This window comes from Triturus cristatus, chromosome 7 (assembly GCF_964204655.1).
Source record: "Triturus cristatus chromosome 7, aTriCri1.1, whole genome shotgun sequence".
In the NCBI taxonomy this organism is placed as follows: domain Eukaryota; kingdom Metazoa; phylum Chordata; class Amphibia; order Caudata; family Salamandridae; genus Triturus; species Triturus cristatus.
In genome coordinates, this window is record NC_140590.1 from 1,267,329,115 (window position 1) to 1,267,344,162 (window position 15,048).

General features: G+C 44.2%; 1 protein-coding gene across 1 annotated transcript in view; it reads left to right on the top strand.

Annotated features, from left to right (window-relative positions):
- Positions 1 to 15,048, top strand: part of DOC2A (double C2 domain alpha) — a 930,537-nt gene that overhangs the window by 289,618 nt on the left and 625,871 nt on the right. The window contains exon 3 of the mRNA XM_085618777.1: positions 5,998 to 6,077. Within this exon, the coding sequence (XP_085474903.1) occupies positions 5,998 to 6,077 (80 nt within the window). The remainder of the gene's footprint in view (positions 1 to 5,997; positions 6,078 to 15,048) is intronic.

Consider the following 15,048-nt stretch of genomic DNA (forward strand, 5'->3'; position numbering starts at 1 on the left):
AAGAGGCCGAGAGCGTCTCCCTCTGACCCCACGGCCCGCCCCAGGAGTCGGCACACATTACCTGGGGGCGCAAACTTACTCTCCTCTCCTCATCCAGCGATTTGGGCCTCCGATGCAATCTTTGGGACTTGGCAACGGCGGGCTCGGGCCGGCGGCTCGGCTCCTCCGGGGCTGCCACTCCGGGCCGCTACTGCTAGGAAGATCTCAAGCTGCCACTGGGCACACACACATAGCGTCGCTGAGACTTCCTTGAGCTTCGGGTGCACGATCACCGGGCACTCCACACGAAGGTCTCAGGCTGCACGATGAACATGCACGCAGCGTCACTGAGACCCACTTTAACTCCGGGTGCACGATAACAAGGCAATCCACACGAAGGTCTCACGCTGCACAAAGCACACGCACACAGCGTCGTGGAGACTCACTTGGATTCCGGGTGCACAATAACAAGGCAATTCTCACGAAGGTCTCACGCTGCACAAAGCACATGCACACAGCGTCGAGAGACTCACTTGGATACCGGTGCACACAATAACTGGACAATCCTCACAAAAGGTTCATGCTGCAAAAAGCACACACACACAGCGTCGCTGATCCTCGCTTGGACTCCAGGTGCCCACGATCACAGGGCACTGCTTACGAGGGTCTTGGGCTGCAACAAGCATGCACACACAGCGCCGCTGAGACTCTCCTGGAAACTTTTGTGTTCCTGAGTTTCCGCAACAGGGAGCCAGCTCACATCGGGCCCTTGGGGATAAGTTACTTCAGGACACAGCACAAGCAAAGTCCTTTCAAGCAAGGGGGACACAGCAAAGTCCCTTCAGCCTTTCCTTGGTTAAAATAACAAACTGCAGGTCAGCCCCAGAACACACTGCAAGGGTCAGTCCTTTCCTTCAGTCTATTCAGTTGTTTCTTCCTTGGCAAAGGTTCCTCTTGACCATGAAGTAGTTCCAGTCTTGTTCAATCTCGATCAAGCCATTCTCCACAGTTCAGGGGCTTCAGCTCTCATAGTTATACCCCTCAATAGCTTTGAAGTATTGTGTTCAGGGGGCACTGACCCCTGTTCAAACCAGTTCTGGGTGCCTCCCTGCCAGTGACACCTTCTTCCTTTGATTAGTGGGGGTCTGGACTCTCAATCACTCAGCAAGAGATGGGACAATTGTTTTATAGCAGTAACCCAGGCCTCTTCACCTCTAGGGGCTACTCTTCCCCCTACACTCCAGATGTAGGTCAGCCTGCTGCTGTCTCACCTCCTCCCCTGGATCAAGACATTCCCCAGATCCTATTGCTTTCAAATCCAGTCAGTCAATACACAACCAGGCAGAGACACACATAAATGTTAGAGCACAAAATCCCAGCCACTTCTAAAAGAGTGGCTTATAAACACAGAATGCAAAAACCACCTTCATAAAAAGATGTGTTATTACATTGTGAGTTCAGGCCTACTAGACTTCACCTTTCCATCTTAAGCCTTTAGGAAGATAGGCTGGAAAACATATTACACAGCCTTCCCATTCTATCCTATGGGCAAGATGGCCTTTCCACAGTGAACAAGCATTGGCATAACCAATAGGTCTCGCCTTTGGGATCTTATAAGTGTTTAGCCTTGCAGTTCATTTATTACATGGCGTGGTCAATCACAGAGTGACACACACTTCTGTAGGCCAACACTGAGGAGTGTAGAATTGGGTAGAAAAGGCACCAAGAGTGACTACTGTGTTTAAATAGATAAGCCGTCTGCCGGAGCATCGTACAGCTCCTGCAGCGCTCAGGCTGGCAGTAGCCGGGCTGACTCTTCCTCTGTAAACAGACGCTGCATACAGTAGCGAATAAAAGCTAATCAAGCCATAAAGGTTTGTGAAGTATTACAGAAGTACAACAGCACAAACAGGTGCAGAAATAAAATCCATGCCATGTAAACTCAAACATGCATCTTTCTACACAATACATACCTTGCCTAAGCAGTACAGGAGTGCCAGAAGTAAGAAACGCTGCAGTCAAATGCACACTACTGCATCCCATCCGTGAGTGTTAGAGTGCACCAGCCATCATTGCCAGTTCGACTGCTCTTTCCTGCACTCAGCCAAACAGGAAATTACCTCTTTGGGGTGTGAGTGGACTGTGCAAATTCTATGGGGGCAAAGGGAATTGGTTGTGCAGGCAGTTACCTAGGCACAGAGCATGGTACCAATAACATAAATATTCAAATAAAAAATAAGTTTGATTGAAATCATCCTCCCCAGCTTTAAGAGCGCATGTCATACCGGATGAAGGGGTGAGGTCACCTCTGCCTAAGTTACAGAGTGCAGGTGTTAACATCAATGAGCTGACAGGGTAAGGCTCGCACACGTGATTGGCTCGCACACGCGATTGGTCACGTGCAGAGTCCACGCATACATCGCAGTTGCAAACTGGTCGGCAATGCGTTATACGCCTGGGAAAAAATTTGCCAAATTGCGCCGCATTAGATTAAGTAGCGAAAAACTCATTTTGCATGAGGTACAATTTGTATTAAGTGAGAGTTGCATGTGGATGGGAGGTGCACTGTCAGGGGTGTGGCTCTTGAATAAGTCAGCCCCTGATCGACACACACGTAAAAGTTATACTTTGGAAAGCCACAGGAATGGGAGTTGCCTAAATTTAAACATGCAGCTATAACTAGCACCATAAAAGAACAAAACGTTAGTGGCTTAACGTTACAAGAAACAGGCTGGCCTTGAGAGACAATGTGCAAAAGTGATTCACAACACAGAAAAACAAGCATTGGCCGCGTGGATTTCACAGAGGGGGGCGCGCTGCACGGGAAAGCACGAATATGGATGAAGCTTGACCTGGCAATTTATCAAAAAGCAGTCTGTAAATTTGTGACAGAGTGAATAGCTTACCCTGAAACAAACACATCTCGAAGACTCTTCAGACCCTAGGCCGTAAAGACTGCTGCAATAATCCAGAGGCAATGACCCCTGCAACCGCGTAGCTACATAAGGATAAGTGTTGGACGTATAAAAGTTCTGCAGCAGGAGGACATCTGTTAACCCAATTTCAGGCAATAACATAAACTGCATTTTTTGAACCCTGCATGGACCATCTCTTCCCAGTTATGAGAAGGTCACTTTTTTATCAAATTTCGTTTGGGAACCCAACACGTCAAAACAGTCACAGAAAAATGGAAAATACCTGGGGCAGTCTCAACCACATGCAACTGAAAACAAGGAGGGGAAGAAGCCCTGCTTCACTTTATGTTGTTATGTACCAAGTCACTGCCAGTGAGGAAAGAACATCTCAGGTCGGTATTTATTAAGCATAATATAAGGCACTACAATCAGCCAGGACATTTTGCCTACATACTGATAATGAGGCAGGCTACAGGCCAGCACAGCCCAGTAGCGGTATGCATTTATGGTCCTGGCAATCAACAAGGGGCATCTCCCAAAGGCACACCCAGCTCCAAAGAGCGGGACTGCTCTAGTTATGGTATTCATAGTGCTGAAGCTTCCTCCAGCTATCGGGAGGAAACCAAGGGATAACTTTTAGCAATTTTATCCTGTGGTCCCCTTTCTTTGTAATTCCCCATATCTATCTAAGGTACTGGTCACCTACTCTTTCACAAAGGTATTTAGACATGTATTGTTAAGTCAAAAATATATATATATATATATATATATATATATTTATTTATTATAGATTACAAGGTAGTAATGTTTAAGAAAGCGCACCTCAAAGAGGTTAATGTAATCAGATTAGGTATTCAATAATATATGTCATCTAGTGTTTAAGAAAAGACAAAAAAGGACAAAAGCAATTTACGGTGCCACTTGGGATGGGAATGCACCCTACTACCTAGGTGCTAGATTACACAGATCATGCAAAGCAGTCACCGTGATGAACAAAGTTTAAACAGAAGTATCCCAGCACTCCACAGTCACAATTTATTATTCGTGTTGGTTATTAACCATAAAAACAGAGAATATTGTATCATCGATATCGCACTGGCTGCAAAGCAAATTGAGGTTCTCACAGTGAAATATATCAAAAGATAATTTAATTTAGAAGTGTTTCTTGTGAGGGAAAGGCACAATTGTTAGCAAAGATCAAAGTTCCCTAATACATGTGATTCTAGTCAACAGTTCATACAGTAGAGGCTCATAGTCTCAAGGTCTTGGTCCACTAGTCAACAGTTCATAAAATAGAGACTCATAGTCTCAAAGTCTTGGTCCAAATGGATGACAGCCGACACGTGTTTCGTCACGTTAAGTGACTTCCTCAGGGCTTTGTTTGAATAGAGATTTATGTATCATTCATATATTGATGTAGTACCAAAGATGTTTCGATTATTGTCCTTCCAGAAGCGCACTTTATGAGTTCAAAAAGTGCGGTATTCGCGTTATTCTAGAAATGTTCTCTCTATATAATGAGAAATGGTTGTAGTGTTAGCTCAGCTTGTGTTTGAAGAAACATGTTTCCTACAGATGTTCTAGAAATTGAACGGAGATTGACCGTCTTTCAATATATGAGCGGCCCAGGGTACTCGACTGTATTGTCTCTGAGAGTTGATCGTTGTGATAATCTTCGTTATTGTCTTCTAGATAATGGTTATCATTGTGGTCGTTGTCTCCACCAACTTTCGTTGTGGAGGATATACGGGACCCACATTTCGGGAATCTTCAACTACACTACGCGGGCATATCAGAGCTGGTCTTCCAATTCACCTATGGTGGAGACAACGACCACAATGATAACCAATATCTAGAAGACAATAACGAAGATTATCACAACGATCAACTCTCAGAGACAATACAGTCGAGTACCCTGGGCCGCTCATATATTGAAAGACGGTCAATCTCCGTTCAATTTCTAGAACATCTGTTGGAGACATGTTTCTTCAAACACAAGCTGAGCTAACACTACAACCATTTCTCATTATATAGAGAGAACATTTCTATAATAACGCGAATACCGCACTTTTTGAACTCATAAAGTGCGCTTCTGGAAGGACAATAATCGAAACATCTTTGGTACTACATCAATATATGAATGATACATAAATCTCTATTCAAACAAAGCCCTGAGGAAGTCACTTAACGTGACGAAACACGTGTCGGCTGTCATCCATTTGGACCAAGACTTTGAGACTATGAGTCTCTATTTTATGAACTGTTGACTAGTGGACCAAGACCTTGAGACTATGAGCCTCTACTGAATGAACTGTAGACTAGAATCACATGTATTAGGGAACTTTGATCTTTGCTAACAATTGTGCCTTTCCCTCACAACAAACACTTCTAAATTAAATTATCTTTTGATATATTTCACTGTGAGAACCTCAATTTGCTTTGCAGCCAGTGCGATATCGATGATACATTATTCTCTGTCTTTATGGTTAATAACCAATACGAATAATAATTGTGACTGTGGAGTGCTGGGATACTTCTGTTTAAATATATATATATATTTATATATATTTAGACCAGTTTTTATTAGCAGGTTCTGACAATGAATTATGCCAAGTGTAAGGAGTTCTCTATAGTGATTTAACTAAGTCTTGAAGAACACAACTGCCAGCTCCAGTATGTTTTGAATGTGTGAATTATGTACTAGATCCATGTTAATTTTTATTGTTTTTATTTTATGCTATATTGGGGAGCTTCTAGTTGATAAGCTGGAACAGTAAAGATTTCATTCAGTACCTGTTCAAGAATGCTTCTTTTGATTCTTATGGTTTCTATCAATAAAACCGTGCTTTGTACTTTTTACATATGTTGCCAACTCAACTTGTATGTGACTCCGTGCAATAGTTTTTGAAAGCTGTTATACGCAAAATCAATCAATTTAATTTTTGAAACTCTATTTTACATTTCACCCTTGCATTGCTGTGTGATATTGAATGCTCTCTCCATGCGAACGGACGTGCTCAGCTTCTGTGTCACGTCGGCTGTGTTTTTAGCTCTCTCTCTGTGGATGTCCAGCTCTGATCCTTTTTCCGATTTTGTATTCCAGCAGCGCTCGGCACCTTGGAGTTTGACTTGCTGTACGACCAGGAAAAGTGCACCCTGCAATGCAACGTGCTGCGAGCTAAGGTAACCGGCGCCCCGCCCCCTCCCACCATCCCTGCTTCTGCAACAGTGCAGAGGCCCTCCTTTAATGCTGCCTCGGCAAGGTGAAGGGCTACCAGGGTATTCTGGTTATGACTACTAGAAATGGACAAATTTACCCATGGGTCTAGGCTGCCCTGAACATACCTACCTTGGGCACCCCCTTCAACCAACTTCTTCATCCCCCAAAGGGCTAGGAGGTGGTAGCAGTAGAATGAGGAATCACGGGTCGGAGCTATGAGGAGCAGAGTCTAATTGACAATATAAATGTTTATTTTGTAAAATCTCTGCATTCAAGAAATTGTCGATAGGGAGAAATGTGATAGCAAATCTGTTCTGTTTTACTTCATTGGCACAAACAGACCCATTTTAAAAATATTGTACGTGTCAAGGCACAAGCTGCAGAGATCTTTGTGTACCCAGCAATTTTCAGGGTATAATAACAGTGAGATAACTCTGCTCATTAATGCACCGGCTGGCGAAATATGTGTGCGGATTAATCATGGGTTTGAATAATCGTGAAAAAACACAGAGGGACAATGTGCCTGCTGCAAAGGACAATGTATAAAAAGCGCGTCACAGATGTGTATTTTATGTAGGCAGCTTTGCATGATAGTGTGTTTGCTGCAGAGATTCTTGTGATACTTGCATGTCACACATTATAGTCCTTGCAATAGACTACAGTAGTTAGAAACTGGCATTAAAGACAAAGACATGCTTTTTTGGACTTGGAGCAGTGTTACTGGTTTTCTCTCAATCTTTCATTATTTAAAGCTTGCTAAAAAGGTTCCTTTGGGTAGTAATGTAGAAAATTAGTAAGAACTATGTAACGTGTTAGTGCAATTACCCATATAGACTGATATATCTGACTTTCTTACAATGCATGCATATCTTTTACATAACAGAGGTTGGAAAACTCACAGACCTGCCGTCATATCATATGGCCACTTTTTGGAATTGAGATCGCAAGATCTCACGCCGTGTTTTTATTTGCACACACACAACATAATACCATCATTTTTCACAGTAACCACATAATTTACATATTCCTTACAAGTGAAAACCTAACCTTAACAGAGCCTCTAGTACATGGGAGTCACCTAACCGTAACTAGTTAGTTCCAGTGCAGCTAACAACACAAACTGTTCCTGAGTGAGATCATGACTATGTGACCCCGTCCAGAGGGAGGTCCCCAGCTTCTCTCTCCCGCACAAGGAGTTCTTGTGCATGGGTCCTGGCTACCCTTAACATACCCTTAACATACCTACCTTGGGCACCCCCTTCAACCAACTTCTTCATGCCCCAAAGGGCTAACTGTGCCTGTGCGGGTGGTTGACAGGTATGGACCAAGTGTCAGCAACCGTCCTCAGCCTCCCGCTGAACTACAACCTCATTACGACTTGCTGCTAGCACCCCTTTCACGGTCCAGTGACGCTGATGTTTTAGCCATTGTTTTGCTACAAAAAGGATGCCGCACGGGACCCGGAGTGTCCCCGCCAATCATGACCTGGCTCTCCAGAAGCCAGCATAGTTCCTTTACTATCTTCCCACCCTCCCCCGTTCTAGGTGCATGGACCCGGCCATGCCAGCAAATTTTCCAAAACATTGTATTACCTTCCTTGGACAAGGGCACACCATCCTGTAAGAAAAAACGCTCACCCTTGATTCAACCATGAGAAATAGATGATAAACTGGATGTGTTCAAGAACTTACCCACCTTCCTGTTTAAGAGTTTTGCTGACTCATTGAGGACCCTAAATGACTTACCACCTCTCCAGTTCATCCTTGGGACAGTATTTGACCATGGTATTATAGCTCCAGGGAACCTCCTTGAGAGCCAACCCACTTCTGAGACAATCAATTCAAATAAGCCCCTGTGCCCTAGATCATTCAAATAGCTGGCTCCCAAATGCACGATCACCACCTCTGGGGCAGAAGTCTTTGTGATAGTACTCTCTCCAATGCAGATCTCAAGTCATGTAGGTGCAGGCGTCCTTGCCTCAGAAAGCTAGCTGAAATAGGGCCATTTTGCACACAGTGCGCTGCATACCAGACCTTTGCCCGGCTCACATAGAAATGACCCAGCACAAGCACTTCTTCAATACCACTTGCTCCCGCGTTGACAGGAGACAACAAAGTATTTAGCAGCCGCATCTCTTTACTATGCCTTCCACCTGCGCTAACAGGAGCATACCACAAAGGAATAGCAAAGATTAACGTCCCATCATCACAACATGTTCAATCTCAAATATCACTTTTAAAAATCAGATTTCCATCTGCCTATCCTTTGGACCAATTGCCCCCCAGCCCTATGCCTGACGCCGCAGTGGCTGCCCAGATTCTGAAGGAATGAGGGTGTACTCTGTAGGATCTAACCCTGCTGACACCAGGGCAATACTGAGGACCTTGGCAAACTGAAATTTAGTGAGTGGTGTCCCATCCTCATGAATATACAGGGTGCTCAGAGCCCGTTCTGACCAGTGAGCCATAAAAACCTCCAAGTTCTCCAATGGACAGCACTCATTTCCTGGCACCCATATACCCTCTACCCATTTTGACGGTCTTTGAGAGAGTGTTTGTCACTGCCAAGGAAGCATTTGGACACCCAATATCTCCCAACTGCAGATCACCCAGTTTGTCCTTCTTGCCACCAGTTCCCCTACCTACCCTCAATGCCTAATAAAATGCCAGGGAGAAAGCTGCTCTGAAAATGCATATCTCCGCTGGTGACTTGCACACATTCTCTAGGATGGCCATTATCTTCCCCAGTTTTAGTGTGTTTATGGGGAGCCTAGTATCCTGCTTGGTCCCTTTCAGTCTCTGCCAGCTTTTCAGCACCCTTTGTACCAGGAAAACCTTGGTCCCATTCGCGTGACCCAGCATCTTTGCAAAGAAGGAAATAGCTGTGGTGTGCCGCCTAGTGTACAACAATGGCTTCCCTTCCCCTCTCAAGGCTCTCAGGAATGGAATAATAGACGCCTGTAAAAACAGTTCCTCCACCCCTGCGCCTCCATGAAACCTGCGGTGTGTGCAGAATGCTCCCTCATAGGCACGCCTCGTTCTGGGCGCAAACCTGGCAACCACGAGGTCTGGAAGGCTGGGACACCAAGCTGCCAGAGTTGGTCTGGGAATGGTGAAGGAGACTCTACTGCTACTGGGTGGTGGTACCTGATGCCCTGCATCTTAAAATGAGACGGAGCATCTGCTGCATTGTTCAATATTCCAGGCACGTTTGGATTTAAAATTGACATTGAGCTTCAAACATAGCAGTATGATTTCTTTTAATAATCACAAGATCATCTTACATTTTGCAGCTTGCTGGATAATGCCCTACAGTCATGTTGTCCGACCCAAATATCAAGGACTGAATGCAAAACTGATCAGGCCAGATTCTGAGGGTCACCGGGATGGGGAAGAGCTCCAAGAAACCTATGTTTGCCCCCAGCCCAGATTCAATCAAGTCTGTTGGCCAATGTTGGGCACACCAAGAGATGCCCAAAAGGGAGCCAAATCCTACGCTGCCTGGGGAGTCTGTAAACAGACCTAACTCCCTGTTGGTCTTGGCGGGGCTTGGCCATATGACCAAACTGTTGAAATCTCTCAAAAATGCCTTGCAAATTCTCATGTCTTGTCGCAGTTCGCTCCACAACCTGGTGTGATGTTGTTTCAATTTCAGACCAAACATGGTCTGAGCAATAGACCTGGAAAATGGTTGGCCTATGGGTATGATACACAAAGCGAAAACCAACTGTCCCACTAAACCTGCAATTTATGTAATGTCACTTTCTTGGCCTCCAGACATTCCTTCAATGCCCTCGTAAATGCTTTGACCTACTCTTAGGGAAGCCTGGACATGCCTGCCTTGGAATCCAGTTCTATTACAAGGAATTTGATTTCTGTAACTGGACACATGTCTTCTCCTGCGCTAAAGGCACCCCAGACACCCCCATTAGCTCCTGAAATACTTTGAGGGGCTCCCCACAGCCCATTGTGTCTGGGGACCCAGACAAAAAGGAAATCACCCAGATAATGCAATATCCACTAGTGCCCTGTCCTCTGCCGGAAAACCCACTCCAAAAAAGTGCAAAACCTCTCGAAGTAAGTGCAGGAGATGGAACAGCCCATGGGCATACATTTGTCAAAGTAGAAAGCACCTTCAAATTGGAAACCCAATAAATGGAAATTATCAGAATGCACAGGCAGCATCCTAACAGTTTATTCTATATCTGCCTTGGCTAGCAATGTTCCAGGTCCCAGCTCCTGGAGCATCCTAATCTCTTAATCTAGCGAGGCGTATTTTACAGAGCACAATGCCCCATCAATAGCTTCATTGGCCGACTGACCTCTAGGTGCTGATAGATTCAAGTGATACTCCCCTGGATCTTTCTCCAGGGCCACCCCTAAAGGGAAACACATGAAATTCTCCAGTGGGATGGATTCGAATAGACCTGCTACCCTCCCCAGATTTCTTTCATTTGGGATTTTATTCCTTGCAATGCCTGCAAGGATTAGCCCGCAGCGACTGCCGGTTTTTGCAAAATGTCACACCTACACAGCCCTCTGTCGGGATTCTGAAACCATTCCTAAAACTCTCATTCAATTGCTGTACTTCCGCTGTCTTGTTTTACGCATTAAACCATGTCACCATTGCCTACCAATTAAATGGGGAGAGGGCCGTAGCCAATAATGGGTGCCCCTTCATGCTTTTAGGGGCCCCTATCCTTTGATTTTTTTTAAACACTTGACTGTGGGTGTGAGGGGAGGCCACAGAAGGAGCAGCATTGCTTGACCTTGCATTTCCCTGGGGCTGTAGAACACTGGCTCGTAATAAAGTCTCAGCATGACCCCTTTCTTGACCCCCCCCCATGTGGGTAGTTGCCCCCGAAGCCACCCAAAAGGGCTGACCTGGGACAGCCTCAAATGTCTGATCCCTTCATGAAGCACAGTCAAGTATTCATGTCTGTCGGATCCCATACCAGCGTGCGTGGGTCTAGTGGTCTTTATCCTCCTGAATTCCTTATCGTAAACCCTCCATGTAGTACCCCAAACTCATCATGTGCATACACTATTCTATTCTAATAGCACGCTAGTTGTGCTCCCAGTGTTGGAAATCTCTTGCCCATGGTTGCCTGGTTCAACAATGTTTCTTCCATCTTCTTCCTGTATGGCCAATGCCCACACTGCCAATGCCATTTCAAAATCTATTAACAGACACTGGAAAATTCTGGAGAGGAATAACAGAAAATGGACCAAACCTCTTTTTTCATACAAAAAAGCAAGAAGTATCAGAGATGCCCTTGTCCACACTCGACCGAGGGACATCATAAAGGACACTACCCCCACAGTATTAAATGCTTGGGGTTTACCTAAGATACAGGGTAATTTCCCTTGCGGTAACTGTAGTGTCTGTCACCTTACCACACATACAAAAATTCTGAATCTGGAACCTGGCTCCACATGGACCCAACGCTCGCATACCAACTGTAATTCATCAAATGTGGTATATTTAATTATTTGTCCCTGCAATCTGAGATATGTGGGAATGACTACGCGTAAAATCAAGCAACGCATGTGTGAACATCGTAGTAATATCCGTTGTAAGCGAAGTGCTACTCGCATGACGGATCAATTTCTACAATTGAACCACACAAACAACGATTTTCAGTGGACAATAATTGAACAGATCAGCACATGGGGTAACCAATCTCAACGCCTTTTTGAAAAGGAACAAAGATGAGTGTACCGCCTGTCAACTCACTCTTCTGGCCTCAATGATAACATCCCATGGGGCACGATTCTGGCACGCTAGTCACACCATGCTCTTCTGAAATATCCAATGTTAATATACCAATGTTGTGAAGATGTAGTGATTAATACGAGAGATGCCACATGCCTTTTTGGGTTTCTTCTGGTCTTATTTCTGAATTTTTTTCTGACCTTTTTGTCTTTATTAATCCCTGGCACCTTCTATATGTACCTTGTGACATATCTAATCCATTGACTGTCGGCAGTAGAAACTCACATTTAGGTAGCTCAAGTGAGACCAAAAATTCCATTTCGAATAAGTCTGCTGTCTCATTTGATTAGCGTCCAAAATACAATACACTCCACCCGTATCTTTCACTTTTGTGAAATAATACTTATGTGTGCTGCAGACAATTGCTTTCCCGTTTAATGTAGACTAGATTTTAAAACGATATTTGTGCTATTTAACACACACAAACATTTATCCATTTAAAATATCATGGTGGAATTAATAATTACTATGACTATTGTCTCTTGGTATGGCCTAAATGATACTTGTTTAGGACACCTTAATAAAGTTTTTTCTATTGATTTTAAATTCAGTTCCGTTTCTTCCCCCCTTTTTTTCTCTACTACATTACGGCGTATCCGCATTGAAAACCGGAAGTCGTTTTCAAGACGCTGGGCTCTTAATCCTTATGTAGAGTACTGGTCTAGTTTTTCTGTTTAACTGACGCGCGTTGACGTTGCAACGTCATCTCACGGACGCACGCAGGAAGCAGAGGGCTACACCGCATTGACTCCTTTAAAAAGCCTTCCCGCGATCAGTTCATCATCGTCGGTGTCCTGCTACTGGGCCGTCATAGGTGTTTGGCGGTCGGCGTACTTTGGAGTAGTAAGTAATTTTAAGCACAGATTTTCGTTAGATGGGTGAGCAGTTTTATTTGTACGATTTTGTATTTAACTTGGTCCTACGTCTCTTACATTTTATAAACAGACTGTGACTACAAGTACGCGCTCCCCTCCTGGACCCATGGGGCTATTCCCCTCTCCCTTTAAAGTAAGTGATATATTCCTAACATTACCACACTTACTATGCTACCTATCACGTTTTTTGTAAGTTCAGTCAAACCATATGGATTTTAATGTGTATGCGTGTGTATGTGAAACTCCACCGATAATTCTCACGTCCCACATAGAGTGCATGAGACAGTCACTCTACCTTATAGGAATTTTCTGTTTGGAAACCGAGGTATCACACTATTAATCCCGGGTGGGATTTGGTATGCTTCAATTACAGAAAGTAATATACCTATATAAGTAATACCATAACAATGCTGCAGAATTTGTAGGATTCTTTGCCATATTGACAATTGATTCACTCTTGTGTTGAGAATATCTTACAAAATTATATTATGTCCACGCAACTGTGTGTCTTTTTTTTCATTATTTATCTGCAGATACTAATGGCTTTCTGAAAAGCGGTAAGCCGGACTACAAATTGTAAGTCACCTTGTATTTGTTCACAAACACCCCAGGTTAGGGTGCACCTTAGAGTGTGCATACCGCCGAGGTGTTCTCTAATTTTTTCACCAGTTGGTCCTGATGAAAGCCTTGCTAAATGGGCCAATCTAAAGGCAGAAACATGTAAACCATGATTTTATTTTACCTGTATTTTGGACTAGACTAATAGATTCAGTCTTCACGTCCAATCACGTTTTAGTAGAGCTTGGCTAACCACAAATAAAGTTGGTTTGGGTTCAAACCAAGCCCTTTTTAAAATCACTATCTTTCTATATCACCACACCCTGAAAGAAACCTGCTCCGCTGTAACCAGGCGAGGTAGCACACCAGGGAAGCATTCGGCCTCTCTGGTGGGAACCCAATGATGAAGCATGTCACCAACCAGGTTGGTGAGTGAGGGTTCTTTTACTCACAAGAGTGACTCTCCAACCTTTTTCTAGGCGTTGTATAATGATTACGTTTGTTGTGCACTCTTTCATTGTTTTTTGTTTAGATTGATCAGGGGATTAAGAGTGTCTCATTTCTCCCTTCCTCTCTTGTAGTTATAATACAATGCCCACAATCCACAGAATGCAAGCATTCCTTACACCACTTACTCTCCTCCCACTCAGTCATATCGGAAAGTTGTTCACATATTTCGACATAATTTCCTTTTCAAATCTTCTCTTTAATCTCAGTTTGGCACGTCTAACCATCTGATCGTGCTCTGAATGCACTTCCCCCAAATCAATGCTTGTTAGTGTTGTAACTGTACCTGTTGACATAGAATCCTTGGTAAGGGGTGGGGCCCCTGTCTGAAAAAAATCCTTTAAGTAGCTAAAATCATTAATCACCACATCTGCAACAAAGGGAGGACAAGCAGGTTTATTGCATATGCACAGAATAAGACAGCTGAGAGAGTGTCCGCACCATAAGAGACGCACAAGTCAGTCTCAAATTACACACGCTGCAAGTCCATTCTTATAATACTATTTTTGGCAAACAGCCATAACTTCAATACAATATTAACAATAGAAAAAGCTTCCTGCTCTCCCGTTCTGTGCCACCCAGCCTGCACACATTTCCTCAAAATGTAGTTTTCCTGTTTTCATAACTCCAGCAGTCACGCTACATATACAATTCTAAGTTTGGAACATCCTCTGCTGCTCTGAATTTCTTGCAAAATATTCAAGTCACGAAAATTCCCAGAAACACACAATAGGAGGAAAAACACTTGAAAGTCAGACAGCATTTGGACCTTTTGTCAAAGCAAGCTGTAGATTATTACCAGATAAATGTGCAACTTAAACATGCAGCCTCATACAAAATGTCCTTCTTTACATGATAATAATGATTCGCAGTTTCTGGGTGAGAGACAGGTAACACAGAATAATGAACAGAATGATGAGGGCCTTAAGCTAAATTTGGGTTTTGATTCCTTAACCCCCATTGCCACCTGCAAGGCCTGAGACACACTGCGTGTGTGGAGAGTACTGGCAACTACTGGATACTGTGCAACCTTAGTGACCACTGCGGAATCCCCAGCCGCTGCTGCAGGTGCGCTAGCCACTCCAGCTTGCTGACCCTGCCTATATTGCCCACCTGCCCTGTCCAGATACGCCACCAGCCTCCTCAATCAATCAATCAATCAGCGGCATTTGTATAGCGCACTATTCACCCGGAGGGTCTCAAGGCGCTGGGAGGGGGG